The sequence below is a fragment of the Microcaecilia unicolor genome, chromosome 2 (genome assembly GCF_901765095.1).
Source record: "Microcaecilia unicolor chromosome 2, aMicUni1.1, whole genome shotgun sequence".
In the NCBI taxonomy this organism is placed as follows: Eukaryota; Metazoa; Chordata; class Amphibia; order Gymnophiona; family Siphonopidae; genus Microcaecilia; species Microcaecilia unicolor.
In genome coordinates this window covers 386,970,036-386,994,805 of record NC_044032.1, presented here as the reverse complement: position 1 = coordinate 386,994,805, position 24,770 = coordinate 386,970,036, and the positions used below count along the sequence as shown (strand labels likewise).

General features: G+C 46.9%; 1 protein-coding gene across 1 annotated transcript in view; it reads right to left on the bottom strand.

Moving 5' to 3' along the window:
* Positions 1 to 24,770, bottom strand: part of HPSE (heparanase) — a 71,186-nt gene that overhangs the window by 19,507 nt on the left and 26,909 nt on the right. Inside the window, exons 6-8 of the mRNA XM_030192483.1 lie at positions 22,200 to 22,247; positions 14,609 to 14,702; positions 11,886 to 11,992 (exon numbers count right to left, since the gene is read on the bottom strand). Of these exons, the coding sequence (XP_030048343.1) occupies positions 11,886 to 11,992; positions 14,609 to 14,702; positions 22,200 to 22,247 (249 nt within the window). The remainder of the gene's footprint in view (positions 1 to 11,885; positions 11,993 to 14,608; positions 14,703 to 22,199; positions 22,248 to 24,770) is intronic.

The window sequence follows — 24,770 nt, the reverse complement described above, 5'->3', positions numbered from 1 at the left end:
CCAACATTCTGAAGCTGACTGCATGACTGAGGCATTCCTGCTCTCTGTATCCATCTCCTGAATTGACATCACGTACTTCCGGGTTCATCACAAGCAGAAGTGACCAACCACACGAGGTTTCTCGGCTTCAGAATGTTGGAGGTGCATTCTATTAAATAGGATTGGTCAGTTCCTTGAAGCACAACCAGAGCTCAGCATCCTGCACAGTAACGCTCAGACACCAGAGAGAGAGGGGGGGCCTGACACCAGAGAGAGGGAGGGAGGGGGGCCTGACACCAGAGAGGGGGGGAGGTATCTCTGTCACACACACACTCTCTCTCACAGTCAATGTCTTTCTCTCACACAGTCTCTCATACACTCTATGTCTCACACTGTATCACATTCACTCTCTATGTGTCACACAGTCACTCACACACTCTCTTGGTCTCGTACACTCAGTCTCACAGAAAGTCTGTGTCTCACACACACACTCTCTCTCTCACACACACACTGTATCTGTATGAAACACACTCTCTCTCTCACACTGTCTCACATACGCACTTGCACACACTCTCATTCTCACACACACACTCTCTCTCATAGACACACTCACACCCAGACTCACTCTCTCTCTCTCACACACACACACACTCGCACATTCACTCTCTCACAAACAGTCACTCTCACATACACTCTCTCAAACATACACACTCCGAGGAAAACCTTGCTAGCGCCCGTTTCATTTGTGTCAGAAACGGGCCTTTTTTACTAATATATATATATATCAATGTCTCTATTATCTACACAAACTATAGTGGGCACTATCAAACTTACAGTCACTAGTTAGAGCAGTCCATGAACAGTTCACAAGTAGTATATAATCCATGAAAAGTCAAAATTTATTAAAAAATAATATCTATAAAGTAGCTCAGTTTCGGAAATTGTCCCTTCATCAGGAACCCAACCTCAAAATAGCCACTAGATAGCTTGATAAGGACCGCAGTGCTCCTCAAAATGGCGACTGATATATATATATTTGTATCCCACATTTTCCCACCAATTTGCTGGCTCAATGTGGCTTACATAGTGCCGGAGATATGTTTGCAGACTCCAGTGTTAACAAATACAGAGTGATGTTGATATAAGATAAAGTTCATGTGGTACAGCCACATAAGGTCATCGTACAACGGAAGAACTGTGTTTTGTCCATTCCGTATTTTCTCCGAGGACAAGCAGGCTGCTTGTTCTCACTGATGGGTGACGTCTACGGCAGCCCCCTCCAATCAGAAACTTCACTAGCAAAGGCCTTTGCTAGCCCTCGCGCGCCGATGCGCACCGCGCATGCGCGGCCGTCTTCCCGCCCGAACCGGCTCGTATTCGTCAGTCTTCTTTTGTCCGCGCTCGGGACGGTCGTGTTTTGCCACCCTTTCATGCCCCTCAAGTTGACCTCGCGCGTCTTCGCGATTTTCGCTAAAAAAAAAAAAAAAAAGAAGAGACCGATCCGGTCTTTACCCCTTTCCCGTGTTTCCAGCTTTTCCCCGCGTAAGTTTCCTTTCGCTTTCGGGACCGGCCTATTTGGCCTCGGTACGGGTTTTTTCTCCCTTCTTTTTGGTGCCTTTCGTCATCATCGCGAATTTTGATTTCGCCGGCGTGATTTTTCGCCCATGTCATCGAAGTCTTCCAGCGGCTTCAAGAAGTGCACCCAGTGCGCCTGGGTAATCTTGCTCACTGATAGGCACGCTTCGTGTCTTCAGTGTCTGGGGGCTGGGCACCGCCCACAGGCCTGCAGTCTTTGTGCTCTTTTGAAAAAGAGGACTCAGGTAGCGAGATTGGCCCAGTGGAACGCGTTGTTCTCAGGCTCTTCGATGACAACAGCACGGGACGCATCGAGTGCATCGACGTCGACAGCATCGAAGTCTTCGACCTCGGCATCGGCATCGACTGCATCGAGGCTTCTACCTCCTGCATCGTCGGTACCGAGACATCGAAAGGCTGCGTCAACGTCGGTGGTACCGGGACCTCCGCTATTGCTGATGTCGTCAGACGGTGGTGCTTCGTCTGGAGTGCAGGTGAGGGCTGTCCATTCCCCTGCTGGTGGCGGTGAGCCTTCGGGTGGGTCTCCCCCTGCCCTGAGGGCTCCTGCGGTACAGCCCCCCCCCCCCCCGAGATCGACCTTCTTCGGCCTCAGACCCAAGGAAGCGACGGTTGGATTCTACGTCCTCCTCGTCGGTACCGGGAAGCTCCGGTGACATGCTTCGCTTGAAGAAGTCAAAGAAACATTGTCACCGGTCTCCTTCCCGTCTCGGTACCGAGAGCTCTGGGTCGCCGAGGCAGTCGGCACCCAGTAGGCATCGGCACCGGGAGGACCGCTCACCCTCTGTTCAGGAGGTGTCGATGCGCTCCCCCTTGGACAGCCCGGAACCGCTTCCACGCCCGGAACAGACTCTGACCTCGACACCTGCATCGGCTTCTCAGTCTTTCTCCACAGCCGCTCTGCACGAGAGTCTCCGGGCCATTCTTCCAGAGATTCTGGGAGAGCTGTTGCTCCCTTCTCCTCCGGTACCGGGGGTGCTTGCGCCACCGGTACCGTCGAGTGAGGCGACGGCTGGCCCCTTGCCCGAGGTGAGGTCTCCGATATCGGTACCGCTTGCGGTACCGGCTACGGCCGCCTCCCAGGCAGACTCCCCGACGTCGGCGGAGGGAGCTTCGCCAGTGCTGGCGAGGGAGTCCACCTCTCGACGCTCCTACCGTGGCCGTGTTTCCACGGAGTCGAGCACGGCTTCAGACGCAGGTTCGTGAACTTGTGTCTGATACTGATGGTGAGGCCTCGTGGGAGGAGGAGGAGGACATCAGATATTTCTCTGACGAGGAGTCTGATGGCCTTCCTTCTGATCCCACTCCCTCCCCTGTCTACGGCCATCCCCTTCCCGGTGGTTGTGGAGGATGAGCCCAGGGCTGAAATGTTTGAGCTCTTGGACTATCCTTCTCCACCTAAGGAAGCATCCACAGTACCCATGCATCATGTCCTAAAAAAGACATTGCTGGTGAACTGGACCAAGCCACTAACTAATCTCCACATTCCCAAGAAGATCGAATCCCAGTATCGGATCCATGGGGACCCAGAGCTGATGCGCACTCAGTTGCCTCACGACTCTGGTGTGGTGGATCTGGCCCTAAAGAAGGCTAAGAGTTCTAGAGAGCATGCTTCGGCGCCCCCGGGCAAAGACTCCAGAACCTTAGACTCCTTTGGGAGGAAGGCCTATCATTCCTCTATGCTCGTGGCCAAGATTCAGTCCTACCAGCTCTACATGAGCATCCATATGCGGAACAATGTGCAGCAGTTGGCGGGCTTGGTGGACAAGCTCCCTCCTGAGCAAGCCAAGCCGTTTCAGGAGGTGGTCAGGCAGCTGAAGGCGTGCAGAAAATTCCTGGCCAGAGGGGTATATGATACCTTTGATGTTGCGTCCAGGGCCGCTGCTCCAAGGTGTGGTGATGCGCAGACTCTCATGGCTGCGTGCCTCCGACCTGGAGAATAGGATCCAGCAGCGGATTGCGGACTCCCCTTGCCGAGCGGACAACATTTTTGGAGAAAAAGTCGAACAGGTGGTAGAACAGCTCCACCAGCGGGATACCGCTTTCGACAAATTCTCCCGCCGGCAGCCTTCAGCATCTACCTCCTCAGGTAGATGTTTTTATGGGGGAAGGAGGGCTGTTCCCTACTCTTCTGGTAAGCATAGGTACAATCCTCCCTCTCGCTAGCCTGCGGCCCAGGCTAAGCCCCAGCGCGCTCGCTCTCGTCAGCAGCGTGCGCCTCAGCAAGGCCCTACGGCACCCCAGCAAAAGCAGGGGATGAGCTTTTGACTGGCTCCAGCAGAGCATAGCCGACATCAACGTATCCGTGCCGGGCGATCTACCGGTCGGGGGGAGGTTGAAAGTTTTTCACCAAAGGTGGCCTCTTATAACCTCCGACCGTTGGGTTCTTCAAATAGTCCGGCAAGGATACACCCTCAATTTGGCCTCCAAACCTCCAAATTGATCACCAGGAGCTCAGTCCTACAGCTTCCAGCACAAGCAGGTACTTGCAGAGGAACTCTCCGCCCTTCTCAGCGCCAATGCGGTCGAGCTCGTGCCATCCAGGCAAGAAGGACTGGGATTCTATTCCAGGTACTTCCTTGTGGAAAAGAAAACAGGGGGGATGCGTCCCATCCTAGACCTAAGGGCCCTGAACAAATATCTGGTCAAAGAAAAGTTCAGGATGCTTTCCCTGGGCACCCTTCTTCCCATGATTCAGCAAAACGATTGGCTATGCTCTCTGGACTTGAAGGACGCCTACACGCACATCCCGATATTGCCAGCTCACAGGCAGTATCTGCAATTTCAGCTGGGCACACGTCACTTTCAGTACTGTGTGCTACCCTTTGGGCTCGCCTCTGCGCCCAGGGTGTTCACGAAGTGCCTGGCTGTAGTAGCAGCAGCGCTTCGCAGGCTGGGAGTGCACGTGTTCCCTTATCTCGACGATTGGCTGGTGAAGAACACTTCCGAGGCAGGAGCTCTACAGTCCATGCAGATGACTATTCGATTCCTGGAGCTACTGGGGTTTGTGATAAAATTACCCAAAGTCCCATCTTCTCCCAGTACAGAGACTCGAATTCATAGGAGCTCTGCTGGATTCTCGGATGGCTCGTGCCTATCTTCCGGAGACAAGGGCCAACAACCTGCTGTCCCTCGTCTCCCGGGTATGAGCGTCCCAGCAGATCACAGCTCGGCAGATGTTGAGATTGCTTGGCCACATGGCCTCCACAGTTCATGTGACTCCCATGGCTCGTCTTCACATGCGATCTGCTCAATGGACCCTAGCTTCCCAGTGGTTTCAGGCTGCTGGGGATCTAGAGGACGTGATCCACCTGTCCACGAGTTTTCTCAAATCCCTGTACTAGTGGACGATTTGGTCCAATTTGACTCTGGGACGCCCTTTCCAAATTCCTCAGCCACAAAAAGTGCTGACTACGGATGTGTCTCTCCTGGGGTGGGGAGCTCATGTCGATGGGCTTCACACCCAGGGAAGCTGGTCCCTCCAGGAACAAGGTCTACAGATCAATCTCCTGGAGTTGCGAGCGGTCTGGAACGCTCTGAAGGCTTTCAGAGATCGGCTGTCCCACCAAATTATCCAAATTCAGACAGACAACCAGGTTGCCATGTATTACATCAACAAGCAGGGGGGCACCGGATCTCGCCCCCTGTGTCAGGAAGCCGTCAGCATGTGGCTGTGGGCTCGCCGTCATGGCATGTTTCTCCAAGCCACATATCTGGCAGGCGTAAACAACAGTTTGGCCGACAGGTTGAGCAGGATTATGCAACCTCACGAGTGGTCGCTCAACTCCAGAGTAGTGTGCCGGATCTTCCAAGTGTGGGGCACCCCCTTGGTAGATCTCTTCGCATCTCAAGCCAACCACAAGGTCCCTCAGTTCTGTTCCAGACTTCAGGCCCACGGCAGACTGGCATCGGATGCCTTCCTCCTGGATTGGGGGAATGGCCTGCTGTATGCTTATCCTCCCATACCTCTGGTGAGGAAGACTTTGTTGAAACTCAAGCAAGACCGAGGCACCATGATTCTGATTGCTCCTTTTTGGCCACGTCAGATCTGGTTCCCTCTCCTTCTGGAGTTGTCCTCCGAAGAACCGTGGAGATTGGAGTGTTTTCCGACCCTCATCACACAGGACGAAGGGGCGCTTCTGCATCCCAACCTCCGGTCTCTGGCTCTCACGGCCTGGATGTTGAGAGCGTAGACTTTGCCTCTTTGGGTCCGTCGGAGGGTGTCTCCCGTGTCTTGCTTGCCGTCTGGTGTGACAGCAAGGCCTTAGATCCTCGCTCCTGTCCTACACAGACCCTGCTTGAATACCTTCTGCACTTGTCTGAGTCTGGTCTCAAGACCAACTCGGTAAGGGTTCACCTTAGCGCAATCAGTGCATACCATTACCGTGTGAAAGGTAAGCCGATCTCAGGACAGCCTTTAGTTGTTCGCTTCATGAGATGTTTGCTTTTGTCAAAGCCCCCCGTCAAACCTCCTACAGTGTCATGGGATCTCAGTGTCGTTCTCACCCAGCTGATGAAACCTCCTTTTGAGCCACTGAACTCCTGCCATCTGAAGTACTTGACCTGGAAGGTCATTTTCTTGGTGGCAGTTACTTCAGCTCGTAGAGTCAGTGAGCTTCAGGCCCTGGTAGCCCAGGCCCCTTACACCAGATTTCATCATAATAGAGTAGTCCTCCGCACTCACCCTAAGTTCTTGCCAAAGGTAGTGTCAGAGTTCCATCTGAACCAGTCAATTGTCTTGCCAACATTCTTTCCCCGTCCGCATTCCTGCCCTGCTGAACGTCAGCTGCACACATTGGACTGCAAAAGAGAATTGGCCTTCTATCTGGAGCGGACACAGCCCAACAGACAGTCCGCCCAATTGTTTGTTTCTTTTGATCCCAACAGGAGGGGAGTGGCTGTGGGGAAATGCACCATTTCAAATTGGCTAGCAGATTGCATTTCCTTCACTTACGCCCAGGCTGGGCTGGCTCTTGAGGGTCATGTCACGGCTCATAGTGTTAGAGCCATGGCAGCGTCAGTGGCCCACTTGAAGTCAGCCACTATTGAAGAGATTTGCAAGGCTGCGACGTGGTCATCTGTCCACACATTCACATCTCATTACTGCCTGCAGCAGGATACCCGACGCGACAGTCGGTTCGGGCAGTCAGTGCTTCAGAATCTGTTCGGGGTTTAGAATCCAACTCCACCCCTCTAGGCCCATGTTTATTCTGTTCCAGGCTACACTCTCAGTTAGTTGGATAAGTTGGTAGGTCAATCTCAGTTATGTCCTCGCCGTTGCGAGGCCCAATTGACCATGTTTGTTGTTTTGAGTGAGCCTGGGGGCTAGGGATACCCCATCAGTGAGAACAAGCAGCCTGCTTGTCCTTGGAGAAAGCGAATGCTACATACCTGTAGAAGGTATTCTCCGAGGACAGCAGGCTGATTGTTCTCACAAACCCGCCCTCCTCCCCTTTGGAGTTGTTTCTTCCCTTGTCTTTGTCTTGCTACATACGAGACTGACGAACACGAGCCGGTTCGGGCGGGAAGACGGCCGCGCATGCGCAGTGCGCATTGGCGCGCGAGGGCTAGCAAAGGCCTTTGCTAGTGAAGTTTCCGATTGGAGGGGGCTGCCGTGGACGTCACCCATCAGTGAGAACAATCAGCCTGCTGTCCTCGGAGAATACCTTCTACAGGTATGTAGCATTCGCTTTAGTTTAGTTGTGTTGCAGAGATCAGGCATCTATGTTGGGTTGGTAGGGTATGCCTTTTTAAACAGATAAGTCTTTAATGTTCTCTGGAAGTGTAGGTGGTCGTACGTAGTTTTCAAGGCTTTTAGTAATGCATTCCACAATTGTGTGCTTATGTAGGAAAAACTGGATGCACAAGTTGATTTGTATTTGAGTCCTTTGCAGCTTGGGTAGTGCAGGTTTAGGTATGTTCGTGTTGATTCGGATGTGTTTCTCGTTGGTAGGTCAATCAAGTCTGTCAGGTATCCCGGGGTTTCACCGTAGATAATTTTGTGAACCAGTGTGCAGATTTTGAAAGCAATGCGTTCTTTGATTGAGAGCCAGTGTAGTTTTTCACAGAGGGGTTTTGCGCTATCAAATCGGGTTTTTCCGAAGATAAGTCTGGCTGCCGTGTTCTGAGTGGTCTGAAGTTTCTTTAAGGTTTGTTCTTTACATCCCACATAAATTCCATTGCAGTAGTCTACATGGCTTAGTACCATTGATTGTATCAGGTTGTGAAATGTTTCCCTCGGAAAGTATTGTTTCACGCGTTTGAGTTTCCACATTGAGTGAAACATTTTCTTTGTTGTGGATGTCATTTGGTTCTCTAGTGTTAAGTTGCAGTCCATTGTAACGCCAAGGATTTTCAGGCTGTCTGAGATAGGGAGGGTGTAGTCTGGGGTGTTGATAATTGTGGGGTTGTCCACGCTGTGTTGGGATGAGACGAGAGAGTGTGTTTTTTCTTTTTTGAGTTTTAGTTGAAATGCATTTACCCAAGAGTCCATGATGTTTAAACTGATCTTGATTTCACTGGTGATTTCTGTCAGATTAGCTTTGCAAGGAATGTGTATTGTGACATCGTCTGCATAGATGAAAGGGTTAAGGCCTTGGTTGGATAGGGTCTTGGCTAGAGAGAGGGGTCATCATTACGTTGAAGAGGATTGGTGATAGTAGTGATCCTTGTGGTACTCCGCAGTATGCTTTCCACAGTGATGATATGTTTGAGTTTGATTTTACTTGATATGTTCTTGTGGTTAGGAAACCTTTGATCCAGCTTAGTATGCTACCACCAATCCCGAACTTATCTAGTAATCTTAGTAGTATAGTATGGTTTACCATGTGTATATATAGATATATATATAGATATAGATATATATACACTTTATTCACTTTTATGCACTGTTTATGTTTTGCTGCACTTATTTTACACACAGTTGTGTCTGATGATGGTGTGAAGTTTCAGCCAGTTTGTGAATATTAATTCCACTTGCCTGTATGCTAGGAAAAAGAGACAATGCTCTTCCCTATCTTTCAAATTCCACGCTGAGGACCCAACATACATAATTATTATTGTTTTTTCATATGTAATTATTTCTCTATTATTTACACACACTATATGATATTTTGAGAGAATTTTTTGGATTCTATAAATGAATATTGGACAGTTCAAACTCCCCAGTGTGACATCTCTGCACTCTCTTTTTGTCACGTCTGTGGCCGTGACCACCTCAGACTTACCCTTCTGGTGGCCTCTGTTTGCTTCTGTGTTAGTTCTGTCTCTGCCTTGTGTGCTGATTACTTCACTAGATGGCACCTGTGTGGGCTATGCCTCTCTGGGGAGCCAGCATCTAAGATGCCTTCTGCCTGTGCTATGCCAGCTTCCAAAATGGCTCCTGTCTGTCCTTCCTGTGTGCTCACTTCCTATGTGTTCCAAGCCTCTCCTTGGTGTCAGTGTGTTTCCTGCTTCTGTCCTGCAGTCGGTGACATCATCAGTGAGAGCCTTTATAAGTGCTGTACTTGCTTTCAGGGCCTTTGCATTGCCAAAAGGTCGTCAGGTTAGTCAGTGTACTGTTGCGCTACTACATAGCCTTGCTTTGGGCTTTCACTCTTCCTGTTCTGGGCTCTTGCTAGTCCTTCTGGTGCTTTACTCAGTGTTTGAAGCTTCAGCTTTTGTCTGTTCCCTGTCCGTGTTTGGAGCTACTGAAGCTTCAGCCTGGGGTTACTTCCCTGGCTGTGTTTGGAGCGGCTGTAGCTTCAGCCTTTAGCCTGCTATTCCTGGTTTATTCTATTGCCTGCTGCCTGCCCCAAAGACTCTGCTAGTTCCTGGTTGATTCTCCTGTCCACTGCCTGCTCGAAGACTCTTGTTTTCCCTGGTTATTCTATTGTCTGCTGCATGCCCAAAGAATCTGCTAGTTCCTGGTTAATTCTACTGCTGCCTGCCCAAGACTCTGATATCCCTGGTTTATTGTACTGTCTGCCGCCTGCCCAAAGACTTTGCTAGTTTCTGGTTTATTCTACTGTTTGCTTCTGCCCAGCTTGTATGTAAATCCTGAATCCTGCTTCTGACCAGCGTATGTCTTTATCCTGAGTCCTGCTTCTATCTAGCTTGTATGTATATCCTGAAGCCTGCTTCTGCCCAGCTTGTGTGTATATCCTGAATCCTGCTTCTGCCCAGCTTATGTGTTTATTCCATACCCTGTTTCTGCCCAGCTTGTGGGTTGATCCTGAACCCTGCTTCTGCCAAGCTTGCCTGTATATCCTGAACCCCATTTCTGCCAAGCTTGCCTGTATATCCTGAACCCCATTTCTGCCAAGCTTGTCTGCATGTCCTGACCCCTGCTTCTGCCAAGTTTGTATGCATATCTGAGCCCCTGCTTCTGCCTAGCCTTTGCGTTTACCCTGTCTGCTTAGTCTGTCTTGTGTTCTTGCCTAGTGGCTGCGTAGCAGCCTTCAGTCCTAGTCTAGTACCTAGCCAAGCCTCCCTCGTGTACCCTAGACCCAGTGGGGGGGGGGGTCCTCTGGGCCTTCAGTTCCTGCCCTGTCCTGCAAGTCCTGCCGGCCACCTGCACTCAGGGGCTCAACTCCTGAAGAACTGTGGTCAAGCGCAGGTGAAGCTGTTCCTATTCTGCCTCAGTTGCCTGCCTCAGTTGCTACTCCAGTCCAGAGTTCCAGTCCTGCTCTTCCTTGTATCCGGTTCCAGGGTGGTCTTGCCTGCCTCTGCTGCTCCTTGGCAGTGGTCCAAGGGCTCACGAATTCCGGTTCTGCCTCGCGAACCCGACACTTTTATTGTGAGCTCAAAAGAGAGATCTGTAAATTAACTGAGTTCTGCAAAAGAGATCATCTCAAGCCCTTTTAATTTTTATTTTTTTTTAGTTATTTGTATTTCTAAACCCACTTTCAAAGCAAATTACATTCAGATACAGTAGGAATCTCCCCACTCCAGACAGCTTACAATCTAAGAGCCTCATTTAATGACATGTGTTAAATATAACTGTTAGTGTGCATTAACTGGTTAACTCAAATTCACAAGCATTAAGGGATAATTCTATAAAGACCCACCCAGTTGCAGCTGACAAGAAGGCATTTAAATGGCAGTATTTTAGTTGCTGACACACGTAAGTGGCCTTTCATTTATTTATTATGTATTTGGAGTTTGCTCACACCTTTTTCAGTAGTGAGTTACATTCATGTAAACTGGGTATTTCTCTGTCCCTGGTAATTTTGTACCTGAGGCAATGGAGGGTTAAGTGACTTGTCCAAGATCACAAGGAGCAGCAGCCACCTCTGGATGTCAAGACTGGTGCTCTAACCACTAAGCTACTAAAACACCAACTAGTGGAAGAGTACCATGCAGGCGCAGGCCTTACACCACTTATTGGGCTGGTATAAATGCTCGTATCTTAAATGTACACGTGTTTTCGGCCATTTGCACTAGTTTTCTATAAACAAAAGTGGCCACCAACTTTTCTTTACCGCTGGTCTGGCGACAGGCTAATCAGTACATTGTAAGCCACTTTGAGTCTGCACAATGTGGAAAAAAGTGGGGTATAAATGTGCTAAATAAATAAACAGGCTTGAAATGGACATGTTATAGAATATGAAGTTAGAGCTCTTCAGCTTAGAAAAGAAACAGCTGAGGGGGGATATGATTCAGGTCTATATAATCCTGAGTGATGCAGAACAGGTGGAAGTGAACTGATTTTTCACTTTTTCAAAAAGTATAAAGACCAGGGGACACTCAATGAAATTACATGAAAATACTTTTAAAACAAAGAGGAGGAAATATTTTTTCACTCAACAAATAGTTAAGCTCTGGAACTCGCTGCCGGAGGACGTGGTAACAGCAGTTAGTGTATCTGGTTTTAAAAAAGATTTGGACAAATTCCTGGAGGAAAAGACCATAGTCTGCTATTGAGACAAACATGGAGAAGCCACTGCTTGCCCTGGGATTGGTAGCATGGAATAGTGCTACTAATTGGGTTTCTGCCAGGTTCTTGTGACCTGGATTGGCCACTGTTGAAAGCAGGATACTGGGCTAAATAGACCAATGGTCTAACCCAGTACGGCTATTCGTATGTTCTTAAAATTGTTCTCCATTTGCATAATGCATGCATGTTAGTAGAAGAGGCCCTCAGTACCTGACACAATAGAAGAAGTAATTTGCTCTGGGTCACATAAGCAACAGTGTGCTTGGACCCTGACTTCCCTCATTCTGAGCCCACTGCTCTAACCATTGGGCTACTCCTTCATGCTACTCTTCCAATCACTATGACTGCAATTCAAATGTAAAGTCCTGTAAAATGACACATGCGAGGAACTACTTACATAAAGCCATCGATATAGGTGTTGGACAGTCCGGGTGACCCTCCTCCGTAGGCCGAGCTAGTTTCTCCCAGCCAGACCTTTCTGTTGGGCACAGTTTCATTCACAATCTAAATAACATGAAGCATAGGAGGACAATGAGCTCAATGTGGGCCCTGGACTACATCACAGATATGCAAACCGTACAGCAGTTACCTATCGACTGGCCACATAAAATATTTGGATCTGCCACCCAGGATTTGCTAGTATTTACTGTGCTGCAGAATTAATCTTAAGACATTTAAAAGGTGCTTTTCAGCCTGGAGGACTGAAAAACAAAATATCACCTAGGCTATAACACACACACACGCAGGTATACAGCTTTCATTACCGTTTCCTGTTTTCTTTATTTATTACATTTGTATCCCACATTTTCCCACCTATTTGTAGGCTCAATGTGGCTTACATATTACCCGTTTGCAGACTCCGGTGAGAACAAAAAGTGTGCATATTATTAAACTTTATTTTTACAATAATTCTGGGGCTCCTTCCTGTATGTGCTGAATCCAGGTCTCCTCTAACTACTAATCATGGAGCAGCCATGGGGCAGCAAGGCGCTCCATGACCTACTCTGCAAAGACCTGGAGTGTCACTAGGGATAACAAAAGATTTCAAAGCTTTTGTCCAGCCTTGCTAGGGGAGTATGGCAGTTTAGACTGTGATACTGAAATAGCAGTAAACTGCTTTAAAGAATCCTTTCTTCCCCTTCCCAGTATCTCTCCCAGGTTTAATCTGTCTAGCAGCAAAAGTGCAATCCAGGGTCCCAATGCTCAAAGGTCCAGCGTTAAAGCCAACAGTGCAAAGCCCCTAGTGCAAGAACAGTGCAAAAACCCAGTTCTCAAATGCTCAAAGCAAATTATGTGTGTGCTATGAAACTGAAAGCAAGGGGAAGGAATGTGCCTGGTGCATGTGCATAACAGTTTTATGGTAATCACAGTTCTTGTACACATGCCCAGGCAAGACAGGAAGTGCAAGCAGACTGGATGTGGAAGCATAGCATACATCTGCACTGTTGTTCTTCTATGCCTTTAAAAATACAAGCGTCTCAAAAAAATTTTTTCACTGCAGAGGCTCTTATGTAAGCGTAGAAAAACAGGCATCAATGTGTGCTTGCACGTTCAGTTTTGCTCGAACTCACACACATTTATTTCTCACTATCAACCTTTATAGGTTGCACAAGCTTCCTTCTGCTTCTAAAAGAAGACAAAAACCAGCAGTTTAAAGTGAGAAATTCTGAAGAAATCCTCTCTTCAAAACCTTGAATGCCATCCCCAAGCTGGTGGTAAGTTTCCAGAGTTAAGAGCAGCATTTCTTTCTGCAATGTTCTCCGACATAGGCGTAGTTTGACTGTTTCATTTGGGGGGGCAAAGGATGGGCGGAACATATTAGCGTATGGGCGGAGCTTATTAGCATATTCATTTGCATATATACATATGCAAATAAATATGCTAATATGGAGGAAGGAATTGAAATTTACAGGCAAAATATCACAGATGCACATTTCAAAAAGCTGACATAGTTCAATTAATAAATTCTGAATAAAATACTTGTATCTACCTTTGTTGTCTGATCATTTAGTTTTTCTATTCGCTTTGGTCCCAGTGTCTTCTGTTTTATGCAATGTCTTCTTTCCAGTAGGCTTCCCTCTGCTCCCCACCCTCCGAGTCCCATCCATCTCTTGCTCCTTCCCTTTGCTCCCCACCCCTCCCATCCATCTTCTGTTCCTTCCCTCTGCTCATCATCCCTCCGTCCCATCCATCTTCTGCTCCTTCCCTCTGCTGTGCCTGACCTGTCCCAATCCCATCCATCTCCTGGTCCTTCCCTCTGCTCCCCACCCCTCCCAGCCCAATCCATCTCCTGGTCCTTCCCTCTGCTCCCAACGCTCCCAGTCCCATCCATCTCTTGCTCCTTCCCTCTGCTCCCCACCCCTCCCAGTCCCATCCATCTTCCATCTGCTGCCCTTCCCCCCCCCCCGCACGAGGTCCAAGATTGTGACTCCGCCTATCCCCTCTCTTCCTCCCTCCCTCCGGAGCAGGCAGCAGTCTTTTTCAGCGTTCCTGGCAGCGGTAGCGTTGTACACGCTGCCTTCGGTCTGCCCCGGAAGCCTTCTCTTCAAGTTCCTGTTCCCACCTATGCGGGAACAGGAACTTGAAGAGAAGGCTTCGGGGCAGAACCAAAGGCAGCGTGTACAATGCTACCGCTGCCAGGAACGCTGGAAAAGACTGCTGCCTGCGCCGGAGGGAGGGAGGAAGAGAGAAGGGTAGACGGACACGCTCCTCTCCGTCCGCTTGGCTTCCCTGCCCTCTCTGTCTGCGTCCCGCCCGAAAGGAAATGACGTCAGAGGAAGGCGGGACGCAGACAGAGAGGGCAGGGAAGCCAAGCGGACGGAGAGGAGCGCGTGCCTGCTTGTTTTTTTTTAACTACTGGCGCGGTGGCGCCTCGTCGTCGTTTGGGGGGGCATTGCCCCCCCCCAGTCTACGCCCATGGTTCTCCAAGCATCGGTAAGGAATACCAAATGACCTCGTCAACATCCCTTTGAATACATTTAATTACAATTTGCGACCATGCTAGAGCCCTCTGATCATTCTGCACACATTAACATGCAGGCTAGTCCGGCGCAAATTGCATCTAACGCCAGCGTTACATTTTTGAGCATCGGCCCCCTGGTTTTTCAGAAGATACAGCACCTGAAAAACGTTTTTTATCATCAGTATCAAACCATCCAACACAATGGGATTCAGGAAATCCTTTTCAGAAGCAGTTCTTCCATTCACGTAATAACTGGAAAACAACAACAACAAAAAATTTAAAAAACAAAACAAAACCCACAGACACCGTTCAAAAAAAGAGTAATTATGTCTTGCTCTCTAATCTAGCAGAGGGTGTCCAGTATATTAAGCTCAGATTTTATCAAGAACTTGATAAGTTAAAAGTTTTAAGAGTCCTTTTCTAAGCTGTGGTTAAGTACTAACGCATGCTTGCTGCAGCAACAGATGGCTTACTGCGAGGCGTCCCACAGTAACTTTTAGATGTGCAAGCGCTGCCCATGCACTAAAAAATAAAAAATGTGTTTATTAATATGTGATAGAAATTTGTTTTTTTTAGCGCTGGGGGCAATGAGTGGGCGTGTTCTGCACTAATCAGCGCAGCTACATTGCCACTCGCTAACCAACTACAGCATACTTTACTGCGTGAGCCCTTACTGCTTACATAACGGATGGCAGTAGGGACTCATGCGCTAATGGCCACACAGTAATGGGAAAATTAGCACATGGCCATTAATAGGGTAAACAGACAAATTGGCCATTTTACCCCTGTAGTAAAAATGGCCTTAGCATGTGGGAATGACCTGAATAAGGGAGCTAAGGCCACTTTTTACCACACTTTGATTAAAGGCCCCCTTAGCTTGGTAGGAATGCCAGGTTTACTTGTTCACCCTTTCTTTTTATTTCTTCTGTCTGATAAGTGATGTCTAAAACAGCAATGCACATTAGCAGACTGGGGGAGTGGCCTAGTGGTTAGAGCACCAGTCCTGCAATCCAGAGGTGGCCAGTTCAAATCCCACTGCTGCTCCTTGTGATCTTGGGCAAGTCACTTAACCCTCCATTGCCTCAGGTACAAACTTAGATTGTGAGCCCTCCTGGGACAGAGAAATATCCAGAGTATCTGAATGTAACTCACCTTGAGCTACCACTGAAAAAGGTGTGAGCAAAATCTAAATTAATAAATGTTTTAGAGCTCAGTTCACTTAGGGGGTCTTTTACAAAGGTGTGCTGGCATTTTTAGTGCACACTAAACACAGACATGCACTAAACGCTAAAGACACCCATAGGAATACATTGGCATCTCTAGCGTTGAGCGCTATTTTTTAGCATGCACTAAAAACGCCAACATGCCTTAGTAAAAGACCCCTTAAAATCTAAGGATTTTTTTTTACTAAGGCGTGCTTACGTTTTTAGCGTGCACTAAAAATAGACGCACGCTTGAACTATGACAAATCCTGGGCACTCCCACTGATGCCTTCGGTAAGGAGCGCCTGGCGTGGACCTTTCCCTCTCAGGTGGGCAGAAGATTCCCTCAAATATTTGGGGATACAAATACCAGCAGACTTGAAGAAGCTGCATGAACTTAATGTGACTGTTTTAATGTCAGATACTAAGTCGAAGCTGGAGGCGTGGGAGAACCTCCCAATATCCCTATTTGGGCGAGTGGCACTGTATAATATGTTTATTATCCCAAAATGGCTATATGTCTTTCAAACAGTGCCTCTTTACCTTTCCAAAACGGATGAACGACAACAGAACAGACTTTTAAATAAATTTCTGTGGAGAGGGAGGAAGCCACGGCTCCCATTAATGATGATGTGCACCCCAGTGGAATATGGGGGGGTGGGCCTCATTAGCTTACGACACGTGACTGTCGCCTGCGGAATGCGGCACATCAATGACTGGCATAGACGAACCTCAGATTTTTCAAACACCCCCCTGGAGAGGCGGATGTCCCCGGTTGCGGACTTGGGATGCCTCCTACACTTGCCGGATAGGGAGACCCCTGTGGAACTACACCAGTCAGGCATAATGCCAGCAGCGCGGGCCACATGGCGCTGGGTGTGCCGCCTACATCATTTCTCGCCAAGGGTAACACCATTCTTACCTATATGTGGCAATCCGAGGTTTCCAGCGGGTAATTTGTACCCAACATTTGAACGCTGGGAGAGACAGGGACTCAAATATTTACTACAGGCAGTGACCGATGAAGGAAAAATTAAACCCTTTACGGAGCTACAAAGGGAGTACAATATTCCCAACAAAGACTATTGGCATTATTATCAACTGGCACATTATATTCGGGGTCTTCCTTGGACGGACCTGACTGAAGATGTCAGAGAGGAACTATCGACGGCATTCTCCTTTGAGGCACAACAACGAGTGCCACTGACCTTCTACCACAGACATATGAAAGACTCAGCCTCAGAATTGGATTATAAAAAATTGGCGGAGGCCTGGACCATAAACCTTGGAACTCCTATTGTAGTAGAACACCTTAAATCCTTTATTCTGGGCATTCGTAAGAGGTCCAGGTTCACTGAACACTGGGAGACATGGTATAAATTTGCGCTCCGAATGTACATTTCACCGCGTAGAGCATTCCACATGGGGACCTCCTACTGGGGAGAGTGCCCAAGATGTGGTGCGGAGGGCGTACTGATTGGACACATGTTCTGGGGATGTAGGAGAGTGGAGAAGTTGTGGAGGGAGGTACTGTTGCAGGTCTCTACTTGGTGGGGATCAAGGTGGTACTATGATGTATTATTACTGTTTGGCAGACCCCGCCTAGGGCTACCAGCGCCTAGAGGCTATAAATCATTTGCCAATAAGGTGACTTTAACAGTACTACTACTACTACTACTACTATTTAGCATTTCTATAGCGCTACAAGGCATACGCAGCGCTGCACAAACATAGAAGAAAGACAGTCCCTGCTCAAAGAGCTTACAATCTAATAGACAAAAAATAAATAAAGTAAGCAAATCAAATCAATTAATGTGAACGGGAAGGAAGAGAGGAGGGTAGGTGGAGGCGAGTGGTTACAAGTGGTTACGAGTCAAAAGCAGTCTAGATTTAAAGGTGGCCAAGGATGGGGCAAGACGTAGGGGCTCAGGAAGTTTATTCCAGGCGTAGGGTGCAGCGAGACAGAAGGCGCGAAGTCTGGAGTTGGCAGTAGTGGAGAAGGGAACAGATAAGAAGGATTTATCCATGGAGCGGAGTGCACGGGAAGGGGTGTAGGGAAGGACGAGTGTGGAGAGATACTGGGGAGCAGCAGAGTGAATACATTTATAGGTTAGTAGAAGAAGTTTGAACAGGATGCGAAAACGGATAGGGAGCCAGTGAAGGGTCTTGAGGAGAGGGGTAGTATGAGTAAAGCGACCCTGGCGGAAGATGAGACGGGCAGCAGAGTTTTGAACCGACTGGAGAGGGAGAGGTGACTAAGTGGGAGGCCAGCAAGAAGCAGATTGCAGTAGTCTAAACGAGAGGTGACAAGGGTGTGGATGAGGGTTTTGGTAGAGTGCTCGGAAAGAAAGGGGCGGATTTTACGGATGTTGTAAAGAAAGAAACGACAGGTCTTGGCGGTCTGCTGGATATGAGCAGAGAAGGAGAGAGAAGAGTCAAAGATGACCCCAAGGTTTCGAGCTGAGGAGACAGGGAGAATGAGAGAGCCATCAACAGAAATAGAAAACGGGGGGAGCGGGGAGTACTGCAATCGCTCCTGGCAGGGTGGACAACCGGGCAGTGTCCGGGAATTCAACAATGGCGTGTCAAGTTGATTGTACTGATGAGACTTGAAAGGCTGGATATACAGGACTGGAACTCGGAAAGAGGTGTAGAATTCCAGGACTGTTGGAACCCCTTCTGGAAATCGTTGTCACCTGGAGTTAGGAGCAGACTTTTAAATGTTTGAATGCTTGCCTGTTCTTCTGGGAAGGAGGGAGGAAGGGAGGGGACGGGGAGTTAATTTGGGGGGGGGGGGGGAGAAAATAAAATGTTTGGTGACGCAGTTAGAGATGATGTTATGATACAGTTTCGCTTTATGTTCGTGTTGGAACATTGTATAAGTTGTGTTACCACTAATAAACAGAATTAAACATAAAAATAGACGCACGCTAAACGTTAGAGACGCCCAAAGGAATACATTGGTGTCTCTAATGCTTAACATGCGCCTATTTTTAGTGTGCGCTAAAAACCTAAGCGAGCCTTAGTAAAAAAAAAAAACCCTGAATGTAGCAACATCTTCAGTCAAAAATGAATTCACTGAGTCTGGCAAATAAGTATAACTGGACTCCTTGTTTAACAAATGCATCTCAGGTAACTGAATAAACCCCCCTCCCCCTTGAGCAAGTCCAGTCCTCAGTCAGAGGAGTGTCAGCTTCATTACAGTGTACACAGCCCTCCTTTAGCCCTTTATGGACATCAGTAATGTCTGGAACTGGCTGCAGGAAGTAAAATACATAGGCTTCCACTATGCTTCCACTATGCTGTCAGCTGGAACAAAGGGACAAGACCCCCAAAACATTCATTCTCTCTTCAGCCAATACATTGTTCAATTTAAACATGTGCCACAACTCAGCTTCAGAGGACGCAATGGAGGAAATAAAGCAAATGAAATCAGAAACATACTTTTTCCGTCACATACAGGGTCATCCTATAACAGGCTATCTGATAGGAGTCCATTCTGTAAAGGAATCCAAGTATTTACTTTCCTTTGGACAATACTACCAGGTATTTCTGTGCTTAACATTGAAGCACGAATATAAAACATCCCAATGCTGGCATCCAATTTATATTCCAAAGCTCAAATTCAATCGAACCATAGGAGCCCTTTCACATGAGCTACTGCTTGTGACTGGCCTTACTCTTCACTGACTCCAAACTAAGTGCTAAGATTGCAACTATACTTAAAGTCAAAATTAGTATTGGTGAAAACTTTATCATTTCAGAAAATCAACTGATCTTGAACTTGACTGGTAAAGGACAGACCGACCGACATGGGCCATGTTTCGACTCTGCATCAGGGAAGGTTCTGTAATTAAATTGCTAAAGCTGCCTTCTTCAAAGTGCTCAAATTTACTTTACCAGTCAAGTTTACTGTTCTGGGATCTTGTCAGGTACTTGCAGGGCTTTTTTTGAGGGGGTACTTGGGGGTACTTTGCCTGCTACAATTGACCCATGGTCCTCATATTTTAATGAAAGAGCTCAGGCTCTACATACAAATTCTGCCTTGTCAAAGATGCTGTGACTGTTTGCAGGGGGCCTGGCTATTGTGGGGTGGGTCCCTCAATGATCATCCCACCCCTGAAGGGTGCCCTGGCATTTGAGTACCGGCACCTTTTTCTCTAGAAAAAACGCGCTGGGTGCTTGTAACCTGGATTGGCCACTGTTGGAAACAGGATACTGGACCAATGGTCTGACCCAGTATAGCTATTCCTGTGTTCTTAAGTTATGTTCTTCGATTGATTTTTCTAGTTTTAATTGCAAGAATCCCGAGTTTCACTATAAACGCAGAAGAGAATGCCAGTTTGGTTTATTGCATCATTCTTACTCAGGAACAACTGTTTAAAATGGGGAGAGCAGACTCATCTCTTTTGCCAAAAATGTAATTTGGACATAAACTTCCTGTTTCATGCGTGCTGTACATGCCCCTGAGTAAAATCCTTCTGGAATGCAATAATAGTGTACTTGGAGAAGATATTACAATCCCTATACCGGCTTGTACAGTGGGATTTCGTTTGGATCACTAAGACTTTTGCGCTGCAGGACAGAGGAGACTGTTAACTCATTAGGAAAGCAGGGATTGTTGGTAAAAAGATTATCTTGGGGGTTTGGACAGTTTCACATACACCCTCATATTGGGTGTGGTGTAATAAGTTCCATACCTTGATGATTTTGGAAAGAAATGTGGCTAGGGCATCCTTTAAGTGTAAAAGTGTAATCCTTATTGATGTGGGATAAATATATACAATCCTTATCGCCTAGAGCACGTAGCAGAGTATTAAACTCTCTTTGAGAGGCCTTTGGGATCCTAATGTGGACACTGAATCTCTGTTTTGTTTTGTTTTTATTCTGCAATTTTCAGAAGGTCATAAGAACACAGGCCTCCTGATACTGGATTAAAGTTTTGAATAGGTGGTATTTGGGTTGGGGTGGGGGAAAGTTCTATTCAAATATTTTTCCTGATGACAGTCAACTGCTTTGTTACTTGTGGTTTGTATTATACTGGTCATCAATATAAATGATTTCTCAACATAAAATTCAATAAAGAGACAATTTTGGAGACAGTGCTTCCCTTAAAACCTCCGTTCTGCTTACAATATTTTTTTGCATACGGTACTTGCCATGGATTCCAACGTAACTGCACTATGGGAACTTCTAAATGTCATTCCAGGAATATGACTCTGAGAAGCACCAGTGATGTAGCCCCATGGATTTCATGCATGCACTAACTTCAGAACTCAAGATTCCACAAGCACAGCACCACATTAAAAAAGAACAGATCCCATTTTCTAGATCATAGCCCTGTGTGTAGTTAGTGACTGCTGCATACAAGAAAACAGTGAAATGCATTCTCAAGAGGAAAGGGAAGGGAAATGGGACTTGATATACTGCCTTTCTGTGGTTTTTGCAACTACATTCAAAGCGGTTTACATTGTATATACAGGTACTTATTTGTACCTGGGGCAATAGAGGTTTAAGTGACTTGCCCAGAGTCCAGTCATGTCAAAAGATTAATTGTAATAATAAGGCACATAAGGGCTAACTCTGAAAAGATTTTTCCCATCTAAACAGAAATATTTATAAATATGGCTAATGCATATATAGGGGAGAATTCTATAAATCATGCTTAAAACAATCGGTGCCAAAAAACCTGCTTAAGAGCTATTCTATAAGCTGTGCTTAAAGTTAGGGGCAGTTTATAAAATAGCGCTTAAGTGCAGGGGTCGTGTATAAATTTAGGCGCGTCCATTTGTACCAATGAAAACATGGTGCAAATGCCCTGCCTAAATTTACGCGCAAAATGCCCTTATTCTATAATTCCATGTGTAACTCAAAGCCACACCCATTTGCCCCAAAATAACCATGATCCTCCTATTTCTGTGCCCCCTTTTCCAGGATACAAGTAAAATGTAGGTGCAGATCACACACCTAAACTTATGTGTTTACATGTTAATCGATTTCAATTAGTGCCAATAATTGTTAAAAAGTCAATTATTGACACTAATTAGCTCATTATTCAGTTAACTTGTGCATGCAAATTGGGTGCACTGCACACCCAAATTTGCATACACAATTTATGGCTACTTTTATAGAATTAAGGGGGGGGGGGTAGAGCCTAATATTCAAAGGATTTATGCTTCTAACTTTGAGAGTTATGCTCCTGAATTGGCTGTTTGAAAAATGTCTAGGACAGAGTGCCTAAAACTCATACTCAAAATTTCACTAAACTCCTAAATTTAGAAGCATAAAACGTGGATGTCAATAGGGGTGGATTTAGGGCAGGGAAAAGAAATTAGGAATTTAGCACTGATTTTCAGGACCAGCCTCATAAATTAGGCTCATAAATCTAAGTAGATGAACGGCAGGATTACATTTTTAAGAATAACTTTTAAGCTCCTAAATTAAGATGAATTTTCAGCTGAAAATCTAAGCTAAGTTTGGCTAAAAACAGAGCTCATGTACTTTTTAAATCCTGGGCTCATAATCTATATAAGAGCCAGATACTTACTGGTGCCAAGTAACAGAACTGATGGCGTTTCCTCCTGCTTTAAGGAAACTGCAAGGAAGAGAGAGTTAGTGTGGTTGTTTCATTGTATTGCCTCATGTTCTAGAATCACTGAATGCTGGGTGGGGACGCACACAGGGGCCCTTTTACAAAGGTGTGTAGGCGCTTATGTGCGTTCAACGCACGTCAAATTGGTGCTACCACGTGCTCCGGGTGGTAATTTCATTTTTGGCGTGCGCCTAAAATACGCGGTAGAAAATATTCTCTATTTTCTACTGTGGGGCCCCTGCCCAGCGGTAATTGGCAGTCGGCGCACGCTGCACGCTTACCGCCCAGTTAGCGTGTGAGACCTTAGCACTAAGTCAATGGGCAGTGTTAAGGTCTCAGGCCGAATATGGATGCGCGCTGGTTTTCATTTTGCCGCACGTCCATTTTCCGGCACATTAGAAAACCCCCTTTTTTCCAGGCCTGCTTAGGAAATGGACCTGCGCGTGTTCAAAACATGCACCTACACCAGCACAGGCCACTTTTGGGCGCACTCTCACAGTGATTTATTTCACACTGTACACTCATCTAATAATCAGATTATGAAAGCTGCAACTGCAGCGCTTACAATTCATGAGTTCAAGAATACGTCCTCCAACTATTCCTTTAGGATCATTTATACAGCACTGCCAATATACATACAGTTAGACAGAAAATGCAGCAGTGTTGTATTTGGAATTAAAAATCACAGGGTTGAATAGGGGGACTGATCCAGGCCTGTCAGTTTAATTTAACTCTCTCAATCTGTCATTCCTAGATAGGTGAACAAATCATATCCTGAGATAAAACCCTGCTAAAACTGAACATTAGACCTGCCACAGTATGATAGTAGAATAAAGGGCTGATGAAAATGAAAAGAAACTAGGGCTGTGCATTGATTAAAATTTTAATTGCGTGATTAATCACACAATCCAGCTTTGACTGGGGTCGACAGCTCCGAGTGATGATGGGAGATGCCCCCATACAACCTGATCTTAGTCACACTCCTTCCAACAACACAGCTACATATGCGTTAATTGTGCAGCCCTACTAAAAAATACAATATTTTTTTTAACCTTTGTTGTCTGGTGATTTTTATTTTTATAATCATCTTCCCCTCCCCTCTCCTGCCCTCCATGATCATATTTTTTTCGCTTCTCTTTTTCCTCCCCTCCCTTCTATGGCCACCATCTCTGTTTTTTGATTCTTCCATCCCCTATTTCTAGCATCTGTCCCACTAATGCCCAAGCTCCCCCCCCCCCCCCCCTCGGTCTGCATTTTTCTTTCTCTCTTTCTTTTTCCCCCCAGCACTCCAGCAGCCCCCTCTGCTCTGTGCATTTCTTCTCCCTGCTCCTCACAGCCCTCAACCTTGACTGCTGCAGTGAACAAACTCTGCTTCTCACCTGGTACTATGCCTCTCTTTGTAACAGGAAGTTCTGTCAGAGGAGGCAGGCACCATCTCTTATCATCTCCCTCCACTCCATAAGCACCATCTCCTCCCTTCCCTTCCCCTGGCATCATCTCCTCCCATCTCCCTCCCCTCCATGGGCATCATCTCTTCCCTTCCCCTCCTATGGCTCCATCTCCTCCCATCTCCCACTCCTCCATGGGCTACATCTCCCCCCTTCCCTCCATCCATGAAAACCATTTTTTCACTTTTCCTCCCTTCCCTTCTATGGCTACCATCTTCCTTCTTTAATTCTTCCATCTATTATTTCCAGCATCTGTCCCTCTAACATCCCCCCTTGCATCTCTCTCTCTCTCTCTCTCTTCTCCTCTTTGTACCGCTGCAGTCCCCTTCTTCCCCTCCCCCCCACATCATAATCTATCTCTCAGTTTCTCTTTTCCCCGCCATGGTCCACCCTTCCCCACATGGTCCACATCTTTTTCTCTCTTTTTGCCCCAGGGTCTCACTCTCTCTCACGAGAGGATTGTGAAAAATTACAAGACGACCTTACAAGACTGGGCATCTAAATGGCAGATGACGTTTAATGTGAGCAACTGCAAAGTGATGCATGTGGGAAAGAGGAACCCGAATTATAGCTACGTAATGCAAGGTTCCACATTCGGAGTCACTGACCAAGAAAGGGATCTAGGTGTCGTTGTTGATGATACGTTGAAACCTTCTTCTCAGTGTGCTGCGGTGGCTAAGAAAGCAAATAGAATGTTAGGTATTATTAGGAAAGGAATGGAAAACAAAAATGAGGATGTTATAATGCCTCTGTATCGCTCCATGGTGCGACCACACCTCGAATATTGTGTTCAATTCTGGTCACCGCATCTCAACAAAAGATATAGTGGAATTAGAAAAGGTGCAGAGAAGGATGACAAAAATGATAAAGGGGATGGGACGGCGGCTAAGAAGGCGAACAGAATGTTGAGTATTATTAGAAAAGGGATGGAAAACAAGCATGAAGATGTTATAATACCATTATATCGCTCCATGGTGCGACCGCACCTGGAGTATTGTGTTCAGCTCTGGTCGCCTCATCTCAAAAAAGATATAAAGGAATTGGAGAAGGTGCAGAGAAGGGCGACGAAAATGATAAA